Source organism: Phalacrocorax aristotelis, chromosome W (assembly GCF_949628215.1).
Source record: "Phalacrocorax aristotelis chromosome W, bGulAri2.1, whole genome shotgun sequence".
NCBI classification, from domain to species: domain Eukaryota; kingdom Metazoa; phylum Chordata; class Aves; order Suliformes; family Phalacrocoracidae; genus Phalacrocorax; species Phalacrocorax aristotelis.
The window spans coordinates 24,235,813-24,252,621 of record NC_134310.1 but is presented as its reverse complement, the minus strand read 5'-3'; the positions used below and the strand labels follow the sequence as shown (position 1 = coordinate 24,252,621).

Genomic DNA, 16,809 nt, shown 5'->3' with positions numbered 1-16,809 from the left:
AGGTTTATTTCATAATCCCAGAGTCTATCAATCACCTCTGCCACCGTTGGTGTCTCGTCATCTTTCCAGGACATTACTGCCAATGAGTTTGCATACGAGGATGGTGCGCTCCGTACAAACTTCCCCCACATGGGTCATGTGCACTTGGCTTCATCTGGCTCTTTGGATGACCGTTGATCGTCCAGGTCACTGTAAATCACCTCAGGCACGGCTAATTCCCTAAGATACTTGATGCCTTTCTCCATAGTTGTCCATTTTCCTAGGAGAAATACAGTATCTTCCTTGAAGGGGTACCTTTCTCTCACACCTGACAGGAGTTGCCTCCAGAGGCTGAGGGCTTGTGTCCCTTTTCCAATTGATGTGTCAATGCCCCCTTCCCCAGAAAGGGATCCCAGTTGTTTGGCTTCTTTTCCCTCTAGTTCCAGGCTACTGGCCCCATTATCCCAGCATCGGAGCAGCCAGGTGACAATGTGCTCACCTGAACGATAGCTGAAATCTTTTCCTATATCTTGCAAATCACTCAAGGGCAAGGATCGGGTGGTCTCTATTTCATTTATGACTTCCTGCTCCTCTCCTCGTGACGGCCCTGCTTTTTAATCATCCCTTTCTAAACGAGTTGATGTCCTCTTCCAATATTTCGTCTTGTGTATGGGGGAGACTGATACTGGCACGAGTTGATTCTCTGAGTCAGCTCCAGTACTTTTCCTGGGGGTTCGAGTGGCTGCATTGCCTGTCACTTTGCCTTTCAATCCAGAGACTTTCTCTTCCCCTTGGGGGCACTGAATACTGTTGAGCAGGGCTCAGTACGCATGGGCCAGGCCCCAGCATGTTGCAGTTATCTGTGTCTCTCTGGAGTTCCCAGCGTAACAACATACTTCCTCCAAATATTCTACTGGATTTTCTGGATTCTGCACTTGTGCAGGGGTCAAGCTCCAAAACACTGGGGGTGCCCACTGCCCTAGGTATTTGCCCATGCTATCCCACATGCCCTGCCACTCGTAACTATCAAGCCTTGGGGCAGATTTCTGGGTAATATTCCTAAGTTGCTTAGTCAAAACCAAAACAACATGCCCAAAAACTAACAATAAGTGCACCTTAACCACCCAAGGATGTTCAAGATATAAAAAGGTTGTTGTCACAAAGACGGAGACATCATAGAACAAAGTTGCAAAGATACCATTCTGTATTTCCTCCATATAAAATCTCTCAGAGGAGGAAGTAGAATTGCTGATTGCCTCAACAGGGTGGTATCCAAAGTACAGTAACGGTTTCAGCAAAAACCCCAGCCCCACACAGTCCCTCGCTCACTCCCCCACCGGTGGGATGGGGGAGAGAATCAGAAGGGTAAGCTCATGGGTTGAGATAAGAACAGTTTAATAATTAAAATAATACAACAACAGCAAAAATGCAATGGAAAGGAAAACAATGAGAGGCATGACACCTGGGGCTGGGAGGGGGGAAATGGGGAATGAACCACCAAAACAAAGCACATGTGACACAGCTGCTCACTGGCCACCAACCCAGCACCACCAATCCCCAAGCCACAACAACCCCCATGCACCAACTTCCCCCGTTAATATACTGGTCATGTCGTCACATGGTATGGAATGAACATCCCATTGGCCAGTCGGGGTCAGCTGTCTTGGCTGTAGCCCCGCTCCTCCCGGACTCTTGCCCACATGGCAGAGAATGGGAAGCTGGAAAGGTCCCTGACTACTACAGGCACTACAGTGAAGAGAATTAACCCTTTCTCAGCCAAAACCAGCACACCTGTTAATTTTCATAATCAATATATTTTAAAACAGCAACAACAACAAAGGTTTCTGAAAAGTTCAAGGTTGCAAGAGGCATACATTCAATATGGTGACTTCTTGAAGTAAAACAAGCAGTTTTTGGATCAAGGCTATAAACACAGGTCTGTCTTGGGCAGTGCATAACTGTTAGGCTACAACCTCCTCATTGTCCTCTCTGTAGCCTGCTGAAACTTAAATGTGCTTCTGAACAGCTTCAGCTGGATGAGTTAAGTGCTTCAGTTTGAAATAGTATTTGACCTTGTGGATGCAGTCCACATTATCAGGTCGAAAGGCACTGAGGCTGGATGTCTCTTCCTCCTCATACCCTGAGCAGGGAAAGCTCCTTCTGTAATTTTTTTTCCTCCCCTCCTCTTAAATCAGAAACCTCTGCAACTTTCTAGGAGAGTTCTGCTCTGAAGTGGTATTTGGCACTTCCCTCCAGCTTTGAGTCAAGCCTCTAAGACATGGAGAAACGTAGAACTAAAACTGACTGCCTGCTGTAGCTGCTTTTAATTCTATTCCATGGGGTCTTATTCTTCTCATGCGTTACGTAGGTCTGAGGGGCCGGCAGCTGAAAGTTGTCTTGAAATATTCCATATCTCAGTGTCAAAATTCAGTGTTTATGCAACAAAGCACTGTATTAGAAGTGTATGTACTCTTCTTGAGCACACACGTTTATTCAGGTAGTGCAGCATTGTCCACAGTGATTAGCTCAGATACCAGATGCGGTGTAGCTGTTTTGCTTATATTGCAGGCAGAAAAGCTGGCTGTGGTTCTTATAGGGCACCGCACACCTTAATTTTGCCGTATTGCCTCCAGGTTTAAAGTAATTTTACTTTGCAGCAAGCATTCATTTTGTGCTATAGAAATAGCAATCCTAGTATTTATCAACTGATACGTACTGTATGTAACAGGTGGATCCAAGGTCTCTTTAAAAAGTTGACAGTACCCGTAGGGAAAAAAAAAATTATTTTGGCTCCTACTATCCAAATGGGAGAATTGCTGCTCTCTGAGATACCATGAATGATACCATGAGATACCAGCATGATACTCTGAGATACCATGAATGACAATTACAGAAGCACTTTGAGAATCAAATCAGTTGCTGCCACAACTCTAACATAAGTGGCACAAATAGACAGGAAGAAGGGTTGTGTATAGATTAACAAGATAGCCCCTATTAGATGTTAATATTAGAACCTGGGGAATATGCAAACTTTGGATGTCTAAATAATGGCTTAGTTATTATAATGCTAGCAAAACATGTTTTGGTGAATTTGTTTTGTGTCGTGGTTTAGCGGCAGCTCAGCCCCACACAGTCGCTCGCTCACTCCCCCACCGGTAGATGGGGGAGAGAATCAGAAGGGTAACGCTCGTGGGTTGGGATAAGAACAGTTTAATAATGAAAATTAAAAGAAACAACAGTAGAAATGCAATGTAAAGGAGAACAACGAGAGGCGCAAAGCCCCGGGGGAGGGGGGAAGGGAGGGAGGGGAGAGGGGGAACGAACCGCCGGAACAAACCGCACGCGCCGCAGCCGCCCGCCGACCCGACGCCGCGCCGCCTCCGCGCTGCCACTGCCCCCCCCTCAATATATTGGTCATGGTGTCACATGGTATGGAATGAACCTGCCATTGGCCAGTCGGGGTCAGCCGCCCCCACCATGGCCCTGCCCCTCCCAGCCCCCCCTGCCACGCCACGCGGCAGAGCGCGGGAAGCTGGAAAGGTAGCCGACCCCCACAGTGAGGAGAATTAACCCCTTCTCAGCCAAAACCAGCACATTCTCCACCCCTTATTCCATACCATTTACACCATGCCCAGGTCCCATATGATGCAATACAACCGTACCAACCACTTCTGAAGCAGCTCGAACCCCTTCATATGCTGCCAATATCTCTTTTTCAGTTGGAGTATAGCGGGCTTCAGACCCTCTGTATCCCCGACTCCAAAACCCTAGGGGTCGACCCCGGGTCTCCCCAGGTGCTTTCTGCCAGAGACTCCAGGTAGGGCCATTCTCCCCAGCTGCAGTGTAGAGCACATTTTTTACATCTTGTCCTGCCCGGACTGGCCCAAGAGCTACTGCATGGACTATTTCTCGTTTAATCTGTTCAAAGGCTTGTCGTTGCTCAGGGCCCCATTTGAAATCATTCTTTTTCCGGGTCACTTGATAGAGAGGGCTCACGATCAGACTGTAATTTGGAATATGCATTCTCCAAAAACCCACAACGCCCAAGAAAGCTTGTGTTTCCTTTTTGCTAGTTGGTGGAGACATGGCTGCTATTTTGTTGATCACATCCATTGGAATCTGACGACGACCGTCTTGCCATTTAATTCCTAAGAACTGGATTTCTCGTGCAGGTCCCTTCACCTTACTTTGTTTTATGGCAAAACCAGCTTTCAGAAGGATTTGGACTATTTTCTCACCTTTCTCAAAAACTTCTTCTGCTGTGCTGCCCCACACAATGATGTCATCAATGTATTGAAGGTGTTCTGGAGCTTCTCCCTGTTCCAGTACAGTCTGAATCAGTCCATGGCAAATGGTAGGACTGTGTTTCCACCCCTGGGGCAGTCGATTCCAGGTGTACTGGACGCCCCTCCATGTGAAAGCAAACTGTGGCCTGCACTCTGCTGCCAGAGGGATTGAGAAGAATGCATTAGCAATATCAATTGTGGCATACCACTTGGCCGCCTTTGACTCCAGTTCGTATTGAAGTTCTAGCATGTCTGGCACAGCAGCACTCAACGGTGGAGTGACTTCATTCAGGCCACGATAGTCTACTGTTAGTCTCCACTCTCCATTAGACTTCCGGACTGGCCATATGGGACTGTTAAAGGGTGAGTGGGTCTTACTGATGACTCCTTGGCTCCTCAGTTGGTGAATGAGTTTATGGATGGGGATCAGAGAGTCTCTGTTGGTGCGATATTGCCGCCGGTGCACTGTTGTGGTGGCGATTGGCACCTGTTGTTCTTTGACCTTCAGCAACCCCACCACAGAAGGGTCCTTTGAGAGACCGGGCAAGGTAGACAGCTGTTCAGTTTCCTCCGTCTCCAAGGCAGCTACACCAAAAGCCCACTTGTAACCTTTTGGGTCCTTGAAATACCCTCTCCTGAGGTAGTCTATACCAAGGATGCACGGAGCCTCTGGGCCAGTCACAATGGGGTGCTTCTGCCACTCATTGCCAGTTAGGCTCACTTCGGCCTCCAATACAGTTAGCTCTTGAGATCCCCCTGTCACTCCAGCAATGCTGATGGGTTCTGCCCCTATATAGTTTGATGGCATTAAGGTGCACTGTGCGCCGGTGTCCACTAAAGCTTTATACTCCTGTGGGTCGGACGTGCCAGGCCATCGGATCCACACAGTCCAGTAAGCCCGGTTATCCCTTTCCTCCACCCGGCTGGAGGCAGGGCCCCTCTAGTCCTGATCATGGCAGTCACAACTCACTTCCTGTAAATGTGAATCAGGAGTCCCTCTATTACACTTAGAAATAAAATCTGCGCTTCTACTCCTCTGTCTGGGGACTTGCTCGCTGGAAACTGGAGCAGCAGCTTTCCTGGAAGAGCCTCCCTGAGTGACTGTTCTTCCTTGCAGTTCATGTACTCGTGCCTGTAGGGTCGAAGTAGGCTTGCCATCCCACCTCATCATGTCCTCTCCGTGGTCACGCAGGTAGAACCATAGGGTGGCCCGTGGTGTGTATCCCCTTCTTTGAGCCAAAGGACGCTTATTCCTAACAGCTGAGACACTGCTCTGTCGAGGTGGGGAGTAGGACAGATCTTCTTTGAGTTGCTGGACCTCTTGGGATAGTTTCTCCACAGCAGAGACAAGCGAGGAAGAGATATTTGTGTCATAATCCCGGAGTCTATCTATCACCTCTGCCACCGTTGGTGTCTCGTCATCTTTCCAGGACATCACTGCCAATGAGTTTGCATGCGAAGATGATGCGCTCCGTACAAACTTCCGCCACATGGGTCGTGTGCACTCGGCTTCATCTGGATCTTTGGATGACCGTTGATCATCCAGGTCACCATAAATCACCTCAAACACAGCTAATTCCCTGAGATACTGGATGCCTTTCTCCATAGTTGTCCATTTTCCTGGGCGATATGTAACATCTTCTTTAAAGGGATACCTTTCCTTCACTCCAGACAGGAGTCGCCTCCAGAGGCTGAGGGCTTGTGGTTTTTTTCCCAATTGCTTTGTCAACGCCCCCTTCCCCAGAAAGGGATCCCAATTGTTTGGCTTCTTTTCCCTCTAGTTCCAGGCTACTGGCCCCATTATCCCAGCATCGGAGCAGCCAGGTGACAATGTGCTCACCTGAACGACGGCTATAATCTTTTCGCATATCTCGCAACTCGCTTAAGGACAGGGATCGGGTGGTCTCTATTTCATTTATTACTTCTCCCTCCTCTCCCCGCGATGGCCCTGGTTCTTCATCATCCCGTTCTAAACGAGTTGATGTCCGCTTCCAATATTTCGTCTTATGTATGGGGGCAACTGATACTGGTACGGGTTTATTTTCTGAGCTAGCTCCGGTACTTGTTGTGGGGGTTTGAGTGGCTGCAGTGCCTGTTGTCAGGGCTGGATTGTCTACAGTGCCAGTCACTTTGCATTTCAATCCAGAGACATTCTCTTCCCCCTGGGGGCACTGAATACTGTTGAGCAGGGCTCGGTATGCATGGGCCAGACCCCAGCACGTTGCAGTTATCTGTGTCTCTCTGGAGTTCCCAGCGTAACAACATACTTTCTCCAAATATTCTACTAGTTTTTTAGGATTCTGCACTTGCTCGGGGGTGAAACTCCAAAACACTGGGGGTGCCCACTGCCCTAGGTATTTGCCCGTGCTATCCCACATGCCCTGCCACTCGTAACTATCAAGCCTCGGGGCAGATTTCTGGGTGATATTCTTAAGTTGCTTAGTCAAAACCAAAACAACATGCCCAAAAACTAACAATGACTGCACCTTAACCACCCAAGGATGTTCAAGATACAAAAACGTTGTTGTAACAAAGGCACAGACATCATAGAACAAAGTTGCAAAGGTATTATTCTGTATTTCCTCCATATAAAATCTCTCAGAGGAGGAGGTATAATTGCTAATTGCCTCAACAAGGTGGTATCCGAAGTACAGTAACGGTTTCAGCAAAAACCCCAAATACCAGATAAAGCTGAAAACGAGTGTTTGTATAACAAATCTCGCAGGCAAAACATTACTAATCACAGCAGAACACAGCAGACTCAAACAACCAACACCGATTTTTAACACCAACTGCAAAAAGGACAACATGGTGCTGGGACCAGCAGCTGTTGTTATCTCCAACCCTTGAGCCCCACGTTGGGCGCCAAAAAGACTGTCGTGGTTTAGCGGCAGCTCAGCCCCACACAGTCGCTCGCTCACTCCCCCACCGGTAGATGGGGAGAGAATCAGAAGGGTAACGCTCGTGGGTTGGGATAAGAACAGTTTAATAATGAAAATTAAAAGAAACAACAGTAGAAATGCAATGTAAAGGAGAACAACGAGAGGCGCAAAGCCCCGGGGGAGGGGGGAAGGGAGGGAGGGGAGAGGGGGAACGAACCGCCGGAACAAACCGCACGCGCCGCAGCCGCTCACCGCCCGCCGACCCGACGCCGCGCCGCCTCCGCGCTGCCACTGCCCCCCCCCTCAATATATTGGTCATGGTGTCACATGGTATGGAGTGAACCTGCCATTGGCCAGTCGGGGTCAGCCGCCCCCACCATGGCCCTGCCCCTCCCAGCCCCCCCTGCCACGCCACGCGGCAGAGCGCGGGAAGCTGGAAAGGTAGCCGACCCCCACAGTGAGGAGAATTAACCCCTTCTCAGCCAAAACCAGCACATTTTGCTTTAATGTAAAATGATCAATTCATAATTCTAACACATGGTTTAATTCCTGCAAGGTGGTGAAACCTATCCCTGGGAAAGGAGATGGATCGGAAATGAACAAACTCTCTCTAGAGCTTCAGGCTGAAGGACGAAGCGCTGCTTCTTCACCTACACAGAAAGGAAGATGTAGTCCTTCTCCTAGTAGCTCTTCTTCATCATCCTCTAGGACACTTAAGTCTGAATCACCAGGTGTTAGAAGAAAAAGGGTATCTCCAGTGCCTGTAAGTTGAAAGCTATGATGTAATTTTTAATTTGTCTATATTCTGCAGTCTTCTGCTTAGAGAGGCAATAACAATTGCACCCTAATCCTTCCTGGGTAGGTAAGGTGCTGATATAAAGGGGTTATGACAGGGTATCACTTAAGTGAGATATGCAGAGCATATCTCACATTACATTTATCTTATGTGTGGAATTTTGTTCTCTGCTCTTAGTTGTGTTTTTCCTTCTTAATTTAGCCCTGCTTTCAGTTTCTATTTGTAGGAAATAAATTAAGAAATATAGGTACTCAGTTGTGAAGACATGCATGTTCTCTTAGCTTGATTTGCATGAAGAGATGCCAGGAGTTTGGTTTTTGTTTTGGGTTTGTGGTTGATTCAATTTTGGTCCCATCCCATATTCCCCCCCACCCCCCGTAGTTTTGCATGTCAGTTCTCCAGGCAGGTATATTCCCTTGGGGATAGGATTGTTGGCTGGATTAAGATTCCTGCAGAAAAGTATTACTGGTATGCTATTAGTGATCCTCTGTTCAAGAACTGATTGTTATGTACAGATTAGGGAAGATTTAGGTATGTGCATTGTTAGAAGACATCTCTACCATTACATTTGAGAAGATCTGGAATAGAATGTTTTGAGCAATAGTAACTGGCTTCATTAAAGAAGATCAAGAATATAATGTTCTGAGCAATAGTATGTAACAGGTTGGTTTGTTATAAAAATGTTCATCCACAGTTAAGCTTCAGTTGACTTGCCTGCAACTTCACAGTGCAATCAGAGTAAGAATAAGATCTAATTGCTTTCATTGTCCCATTGCTCTCTAAACAAGCTTTCCAAACTCAGTTAAAATATGTACTGCCATTCCTCTGAACTAGGGACAAATATCACAAATCTCAGTGCTGTAGCACAGCTCCTTTCCTCTTGACAAAAGAAATTGAAATGTAAACCCCCCAACACCCCTCTTCTCCACACACACAGTTTCACCTTTGATCTATTTTTACTCAGTTGTTTTTCTTTGTATCCTTTTTCCTTTTCTTTGGAAACCCTTTGGAATTCCTTAAACTTTTATTCTTCATTGACCATATATTCCCTTCTGTAAACTGTAGTCATAGGATTTCTTCCTTTATGAAATATATTAGTGTTTATAACCTTGGCTACAAAAATTTTGGCTACAACTCTCTTCTGCCCTTGAATTCTGGGCATGGAACAAAATTCATCATTTTAAATTCATATAGTCTAAGCAGGTTATAGTTTCTTCATGTTTTGTGGGCCTCTCTTATTCTGTGTCATTTGGGGAAAAAAATACATAGTTAAACTTACTATTATCCTGGTGGAAATGCTCATGATGGAACTGCTTATGTAGTTTCAGAGTGGACGAATAACACCACCTCGACGAGCCCCATCTCCAGACGGCTCCACTCCGTACAGCCCTGAGGAAACAAATCGTCGTGTTAACAAAGTTCTGCGAGCCAGGCTGTACCTGCTGCAGCAGATAGGACCCAACTCTTTCTTAATTGGAGGAGACAGCCCTGATAATAAATACAGAGTGTTTATTGGGCCTCAGGTAGAGAACATTTTTGTGTTGTCTGTAGCTTTTATTAATTTATAGTTAACATTGGAAAACTGTACAAAACCAAATTAGATCAAGTTAGTCACCAACCCTTGCTAACGGTTCTATAAAGTAATGTTTAAAAGACGTAACCTGTACTCATGTAATATAATGATCAGCTTGTTTTTTTTGAAATATGTAGCAAGTATTAGTTTTGTCTAGAGTTTATCTTTTTAAAAAAAAAAGACTCTGGGAAGTAATTACTAATGTTCTGTATATTTCTCATTCCTAGAAGTGGCTCCTAATTCTATATCTTAAGGGGTTTTTTTCTATAATTTGGCCACTTCATTTTCCTAGTTTCTCACTCTGAAACACTATATTTCTTCTATTCATGGGATATATAAATTATAAGCATATGACACAATTCCTTTAATGGTGTGATAATTTCATTAATACCCATAGTGAGGTTTGTTTCAGAGACTTGCATAGTACTGCTGTGATGCTACATTGGGGAACATTAAAGTTTTTGAGTAAACAGAAGCATCTCATTTAAGTTTGCTGTCATGTTATGGGTATGTGCTGATTATATGCATAAATTCCTTCTAGTATGAAGCATAGCAATAGTTTCAGCTCATTTTAAAAAATATGGGGGGGGGGTAATCAAGAGAAAACTGGTGTTATAACTGTCTGCTTTTCCATACATACTCCTGAATAATGTTTTGGGGATTCACATTTTCTGTAAGGCCATGCAAGAAGATATTTATGTCTATATATGAAATATTTTGCATTAACTACTATTTTTTTTTTAAGCGTAGGGGAAGACAGACTAGTATGTGTCTCCATTATGCACTTAATTGATGCAGTTATCAATTCAGTACAGCCCTAGCATATAGTTTTCCTTGCAGACTTGTAGCTGTGGTCGTGGGACATTTTGTATTCATCTGCTGTTTGTTATGTTGCGGGTCTTCCAGCTTGAAACCTCAGACCCAATGCTCTGGAGAAAGACACTGAAGAACTTTGAGGTAATAGATTTCTAATAGATCTAATGGCAGATATAAAATATACTCCAGGTAAAAGTCTTTAGGACATTATCGTAAAAATGCTGAGAACTGCTGCATTTCAAAACGACAAGAATATATGTGTTGTGGTTCAGCCCCAGTCGGCAACTAAACACCATGCAGCGGCTCGCTCACTCCCCCCACCCTGTGGGATGGGAGGGAGAATCGGAAGAGCAAAAGCAAAAAAAAACCACTTGTGGGTTGAGATAAGAACAGTTTAATAATTAAACTAAAATAATAATTATAATGATTATGATAATAATAATAATGATAATATAATAAAAAGGAAAAGGGAAAAAAACAGAAACACAAACGATAAAACTGCTCACCAACCACCAACTGACGCTGCCCATCCTTGAGCTGCAATTGCTGCCTCCCTCCCCCGGCCAGCTCCTCCCAGTTAACATACTGGGCATGACGTTACATGATATGGAATACCCTTTTGGCCAATTTGAATCCGATCTCTTAGCTGTGCCCCCTCCCCTCCCGGCTTCTTGTGCACCCGGCAGAGAATGGGAAGCTAGAAAAGTCCTTCACTAGTATAAGCACTACCTAGCAACAACTAAGACATCTGAGTGTTATCAACCTTGTTTTCATGCTAAGTCCAAAGCACAGCACTATGCCAGCTACAGTGAAGAAAATTATGCCAGCTAAAACCATGACAGTATCCACCCCTTATTCCATATCATTTACATCATGCTCAGGTCCCATACTATCCAATACAACTTCAATAATCCCTACCCACCTTCTCATCCTTTAACAGAAATATACAGATTTCATTTATCATTCCCCTAGTCTATGGACCACCCCTGTAAAACATCCGTGAAATGTCCATTTAGTTCAATTAGTCCATGACTTCGGGTTCCATCTATTGTACAAGTCTTTCAGGGCCAGAGAGATGCTGTGTGTGGTGTCAGATTGTGGCATGCTGAAGTCAGTCCTTGTTCCATCACCACTGCACTTTGCTTGGTTCAATGAAAGTTCTTTTTTTTTTTAATAACTTGGGAGATTCCCACCATGATACCATTGATATGGCATATAGCAACCATAGTAGGGATGACATACAACATTATATAGCAATTAACAGCATACCATTCAGTTCATTGGCTGTTTTCACCCAAAATCAAATCCCCCTGAGGTATACATTGGACTCCTCCATCCTCCCGCATCACCCACCAAGTGCACCCAGGTCCTTGAGCAAAAGCAATCCCACGAATGGGCTTGCCTTTGCCTGAGGCAGGAAGAACCCAGACTGTTAGGCCCAGCATATTTTTTACGTGCACTATAGGGACTCTATCCCCTTCCACAGTACGTAAGAGTTCTGACTGGGCAGGGCCAGATCAACTGGCAAATCCCCTCGTGTTGACTAACCAGGTGGGTCTTCGCTAAATGTGTATCCCAGTGTTTAAATGTTTCACTCCCCATTGCTCTCAGTGTAGTCTTTAACAGTCCATTGTATCATTCGATTTTCCCAGAGGAAAATCCGTGCCAAGGATGCACGGAGCCTCTGGGGCAATCACAATGGGGTGCTTCTGCCACACATTCCCGGTTAGGCTCACTTCGGCCTCCAATACAGTTAGCTCTTGGGATCCCCCTGTCACTCCAGCAATACTGATGGGTTCTTCCCCTATATAGTTTGATGGCATTAGGGTGCACTGTGCACCAGTGTCCACTAAAGCTTTATACTCCTGTGGGTCGGATGTGGCAGGCCATCGGATCCACACAGTCCAATAAACCAAGTTATCCCTTTCCTCCACCTGGCTGGAGGCAGGACCCCTCTAGTCCTGATCATAGTATTCATCACTCACTTCCTGTAAATATGAATCACAAGTGTCTCTATTAGGATCAGAAAGAAAATCTGCGCTTCTGCTCCTCTGTCTGGGGAATTGCTTACTGGAAACTGGAGCAGCAGCTTTCCTAGAAGAACCCCCCTGAGTGATTTTTCTTCCTTGCAGCTCACGTATCCGTGCCTCTAGGGTCATGGAAGGTTTGTCATCCCACTTCTTCATGTCCTCTCCGTGGTCACACAGGTAAAACCATAGGGTGCCCCATCGTGTGTATCTTCTCTCTTGAGCCAAGGGACACTTACTCCTAATGGCTGAGATACTGGTCCATTCCGGTGGGGAGTAGGACATATCTTCTTTGAGTTGCTGGACTTCCCAGGACAGTTTCTCCACAGCCAAGTCGAGGGAGGAAGAGAGATTTGCTTCGTAATCCCAGAGTTTATCAGTCACCACCACCACTGTTGGTGCCTTGTCATCTTTCCGGGACATTACTGCCTATGAGTTCCCATGGATCAATGGTACGCTCCATACAAACTTTCACCACATGGGTCATGTGCACTGGGCTTCATCTGGAACTTTAGATGACTCTTGATCACTTAGTCCACTATAAATCACCTCAAGTACGGCTAGTTCCCTCAGGTACTGGATACCTTTCTCCATGGTCATCCATTTTCCTAGGAGAAATACAATATCTTCCTTGAAGGGGTACCTTTCTCTCACACCTGACAGGAGTCGCCTCCAGAGGCTGAGGGCTTGTGTTCCTTTTCCAATTGCTTTGTCAATGCCCCCTTCCCTAGAAAGGGATCCCAGTTGTTTGGCTTCCTTCCCCTTTAATTCCAGACTACTGGCCCCATTATCCCAGCATCAGAGCATCCAGATGACAATGTGCTCACCTGAACAACGGCCGAAATCTTTTTGCATATCTCGCAGCTCACTCAAGGATAGGGATCGGGTAGTTTCTGTTTCTTGTACGAGTTCTTACTCTTCCTCCTCCTCTTCTTGTGATGGCCCTGGTTCTTCATCATCTCTTTCTAAACTAGTTGACTTTCTCTTCCAGGATTTCTTCTTGTGCATAGGGGTGACTGATACTGGCACGGGTTGGTCCTCCGATTCAGCTGCAACGCTTATCACTGGGTTGGAGTAGCTGCAGCGTCTGTCATGGGGGTTTGAGTGGCCACAGTGCTTCTCGCTTTCCTTGTCCTTGTCTTTTTAGATCCAGAGGTCTTCTCTTCCCCTTGGGGGTACTGAATAGTGTTAAACAGGGCTCGATAGGCATGGGCCAGGCCCCAGCACATTGCAGTGATTTGTATCTCTCTGGAATTACCAGGGTGACAACATACTTCCTCCAAATATTCTACTAATTTTTCAGGATTCTGCACTTGTTCAGGGGTGAAGTCCCACATCACGGGGGGTGCCCACCGTCTTAGGCATTTGCCCATACTATCCCACATACCCTGCCACACATAGCTATCGAGCCTTGGGGCAGATCTCTGGATTATATTCTTAAATTGCTTATTAACCTTAGACAGAACTGAAACAGTCTGCCAAAGCAATATCAACAGATATATCTTACCTACCCAAGGATGTTCAAGGTACTGAAAAGTTGCTGTAATGAAGGAGGAGACATTATAGAAGATGGTAGCTAAGGTGCCATTCTATATTTCCTCCATATAAAACTGTCAGAGGAGGAGGTATAATTGCTAATTGTATCCATGAGTTGGTACCCGATGTACAGGAACAGCTTCAATATAAACTTCAAATACCAAATAAAACTCAAGGCCAATGTTTTAAAAACCACTCTCCCAGGCAAAACATCACTAATCACTGCAGAGCAGAGCAGACCACCAAAACTAACACCACTCTTCATCAGACACAGCAAACACAAGAGCATGGTGCAGAATGGATAAACTAATATTGAGAAGAGAGTCTATGCTGTGACCAGCAACTGTTATTATCTTAACCCTTCGAGCCCCACATTGGGCACCAAACAGGACTGTCATGGTTCAGCCCATCGGCAACTAAACACCACACAGCTGCTCAGACACTCCCCGAACACTGTGCAAAGGGGGAGAGAATCGGAAGACCAAATGTCGTGGTTTAGCCGGCAGATAAGCCCCACACAGTCGCTCGCTCACTCCCCCACCGGTAGATGGGGAAGAGAATCAGAAGGGTAACGCTCGTGGGTTGGGATAAGAACAGTTTAATAATTAAAATTAAAAGAATCAACAACAGAAATGCAATGTAAAGGAGAACAACGAGAGGCGCAAAACCCCAGGGGAGGGGGGAAGGGAGGGGGAGGGGAACAAACCACCCACACCACACCCAGACCCACACCCAGACCCAGACCCAGACCCGACCCACACCACACCCACACCCACACCCACACCCACACCCACACCCACACCCACACCCACACCCACACCCACACCCACACCCACACCCGAGCTGCAAACTGCCCCCCCCCCCCCAATATACTGGTCATGGTGTCACATGGTATGGAATGAACATGCCATTGGCCAGTCGGGGTCAGCCGCCCCCACCATGGCCCCGCCCCTCCCAGCCCCCCACCACGCGTCAGAGCTGGGAAGCTGGAAAGGTAGCCGACCCCCCACAGTGAGGAGAATTAACCCCTTCTCAGCCAAAACCAACACACCAAAAGAATAAAAAAAAAACTTGTGGGTTGAGATCAGAACAGTTAATAATTAAAATAATAATTATAATAATGATGATTATTACAGTAATAACAATGATGATGATATAATAAAAAAGAAAAGGGAAAAAGGGAAAAAAAAACAGAAACAAACAACACAACCGCTCACCACCCACCAACCAACGCTGCCCATCCTCGAGCCACGGTTGCTGCCTCCCTCCCCCGGCCAGCTCCTCCCAGTTAACATACTGGGCATGATGTTACATGATATGGAATATCTCTTTGGCCAGTTTGAATCCACTCTCTTAGCTGTGCCCCCTCCCCTCACGGCTTCTTGTGCACCCGGCAGAGCATGGGAAACTAGAAAAGTCCTTGACTAGTATAAGCACTACCTAGCAACAACCAAAACATCTGTGTGTTTTCAACATTGTTTTCATGTTAAGTCCAAAGCACAGCCTATGGCAGCTGCAGTGAATAAAAATAACTCTATCCCAGCTAAAACCATGACAATATGTTTTTAATTATATCTTTAATTTGGGTTCAATAGCTCCATAAGAAGGAAAAAAAATGATCTGCAAATAAAAGGCATAATGAAAAGAATTAGTAGAGAGCTGTAGTTTAGCGAGTAATTAAAATCTAGGATCTTCTACTCAAATTTTTATATCCATCTCACTGATTAGTTGAATGTTGAACAGAACAAGGATCCTCAGAACTAATTGTGTATATACTTAAAGCTATTATTTTTAATAAGCAAATAGGGTTTTTTGGTAGAGTTTCTTGTGGTCTATTTATTAGCAAGACTTCTGAAATTCCTGTTCTGCTACTGCTGCATTACTGTGAAGGTGAATAGTTCTTTCTTAGCAGTAGTTAAGCTTCAGTAATATTGCCTTTAAATACAAGCTATTCATAGCATAAATATGACTGTTGCTATTTTTTCTGATATTAGGTTGAGAGTTTGTTCCAGAAATATCACAGTAGGCGTAGCTCGAGGATCAAAGCTCCATCTCGTAACACCATCCAGAAGTTTGTCTCACGCATGTCAAATTCTCATACATTATCGTCTAGTACTTCTGCATCTAATTCAGAAAACAGGTTAGTATTTTTCTAAAGGAATTAAAAGCTTTATTCTGTAGTTTTTTCTAATTTTCAAGGTTTAGAATCACCTACATTCTTTTTGTTCAAAGCTGCTTTCATTTCAAGCCACGTTAACTATCTCTATTTGGAAAGAATCAAGGGTCAGGCATACATTAGTCACAATCATACCATGTGGGCATATTTGCTTTATATCTTCTGTTTAAAAAATGTTAAGTAGAGTTGTGAAAATAATTTTTTTGACTCTATGAATTTGGGAGACAAACTCTAGAAATGTAATTGATCATCTGCAAGACTGAAGCATATATTAACTTTGGAAACCTGTTTATTTGTGTGCATTTGTTCAAATACAGCAGTTGTGAAAATGTTGGCAAATGAAGAAACAGGATTTCAATTTTTTTCCTCTTGTCCTAATAACTTTGGAGAAATGCTTGTGCCTGTGACAATATACTGAAATTTCTGGGTAAATGTACTGTGTTTGTGTCAACATATATAGATATATATAAAACATATTATATATCTTTAAGTAAGCATATATTTTAAAAAACACTTAATGCAATAATGAGTGGTTAAACTTTTTTAAGGGAGTTATTAAACTCGTATGATTTTTATAATTTAGATCATTAAAATATGCCTTATCAATTTTAAGTGATGTTTCTTTGATAGATTTTTTTCTGACTTCTACTTGAGTGCTTTTGCTTGTTCTTTTCTTTTATTTTGAAAAGATCTTGGTTAACTTTTTAAACAAGTAATTTGTGCATGCATTAGTTAGTG

At 44.7% G+C, this 16,809-nt stretch overlaps 1 protein-coding gene across 2 annotated transcripts in view; it reads left to right on the top strand.

Moving 5' to 3' along the window:
- The window catches only part of LOC142049888 (mitogen-activated protein kinase kinase kinase 1-like), a 111,781-nt gene that overhangs the window by 75,490 nt on the left and 19,482 nt on the right, over positions 1 to 16,809 (top strand). For both annotated transcript variants that reach the window (XM_075078050.1, XM_075078051.1), the window contains 4 exons: positions 7,704 to 7,910; positions 9,266 to 9,466; positions 10,357 to 10,473; positions 15,890 to 16,035. In XM_075078050.1, the coding sequence (XP_074934151.1) occupies positions 7,704 to 7,910; positions 9,266 to 9,466; positions 10,357 to 10,473; positions 15,890 to 16,035 (671 nt within the window). The remainder of the gene's footprint in view (positions 1 to 7,703; positions 7,911 to 9,265; positions 9,467 to 10,356; positions 10,474 to 15,889; positions 16,036 to 16,809) is intronic.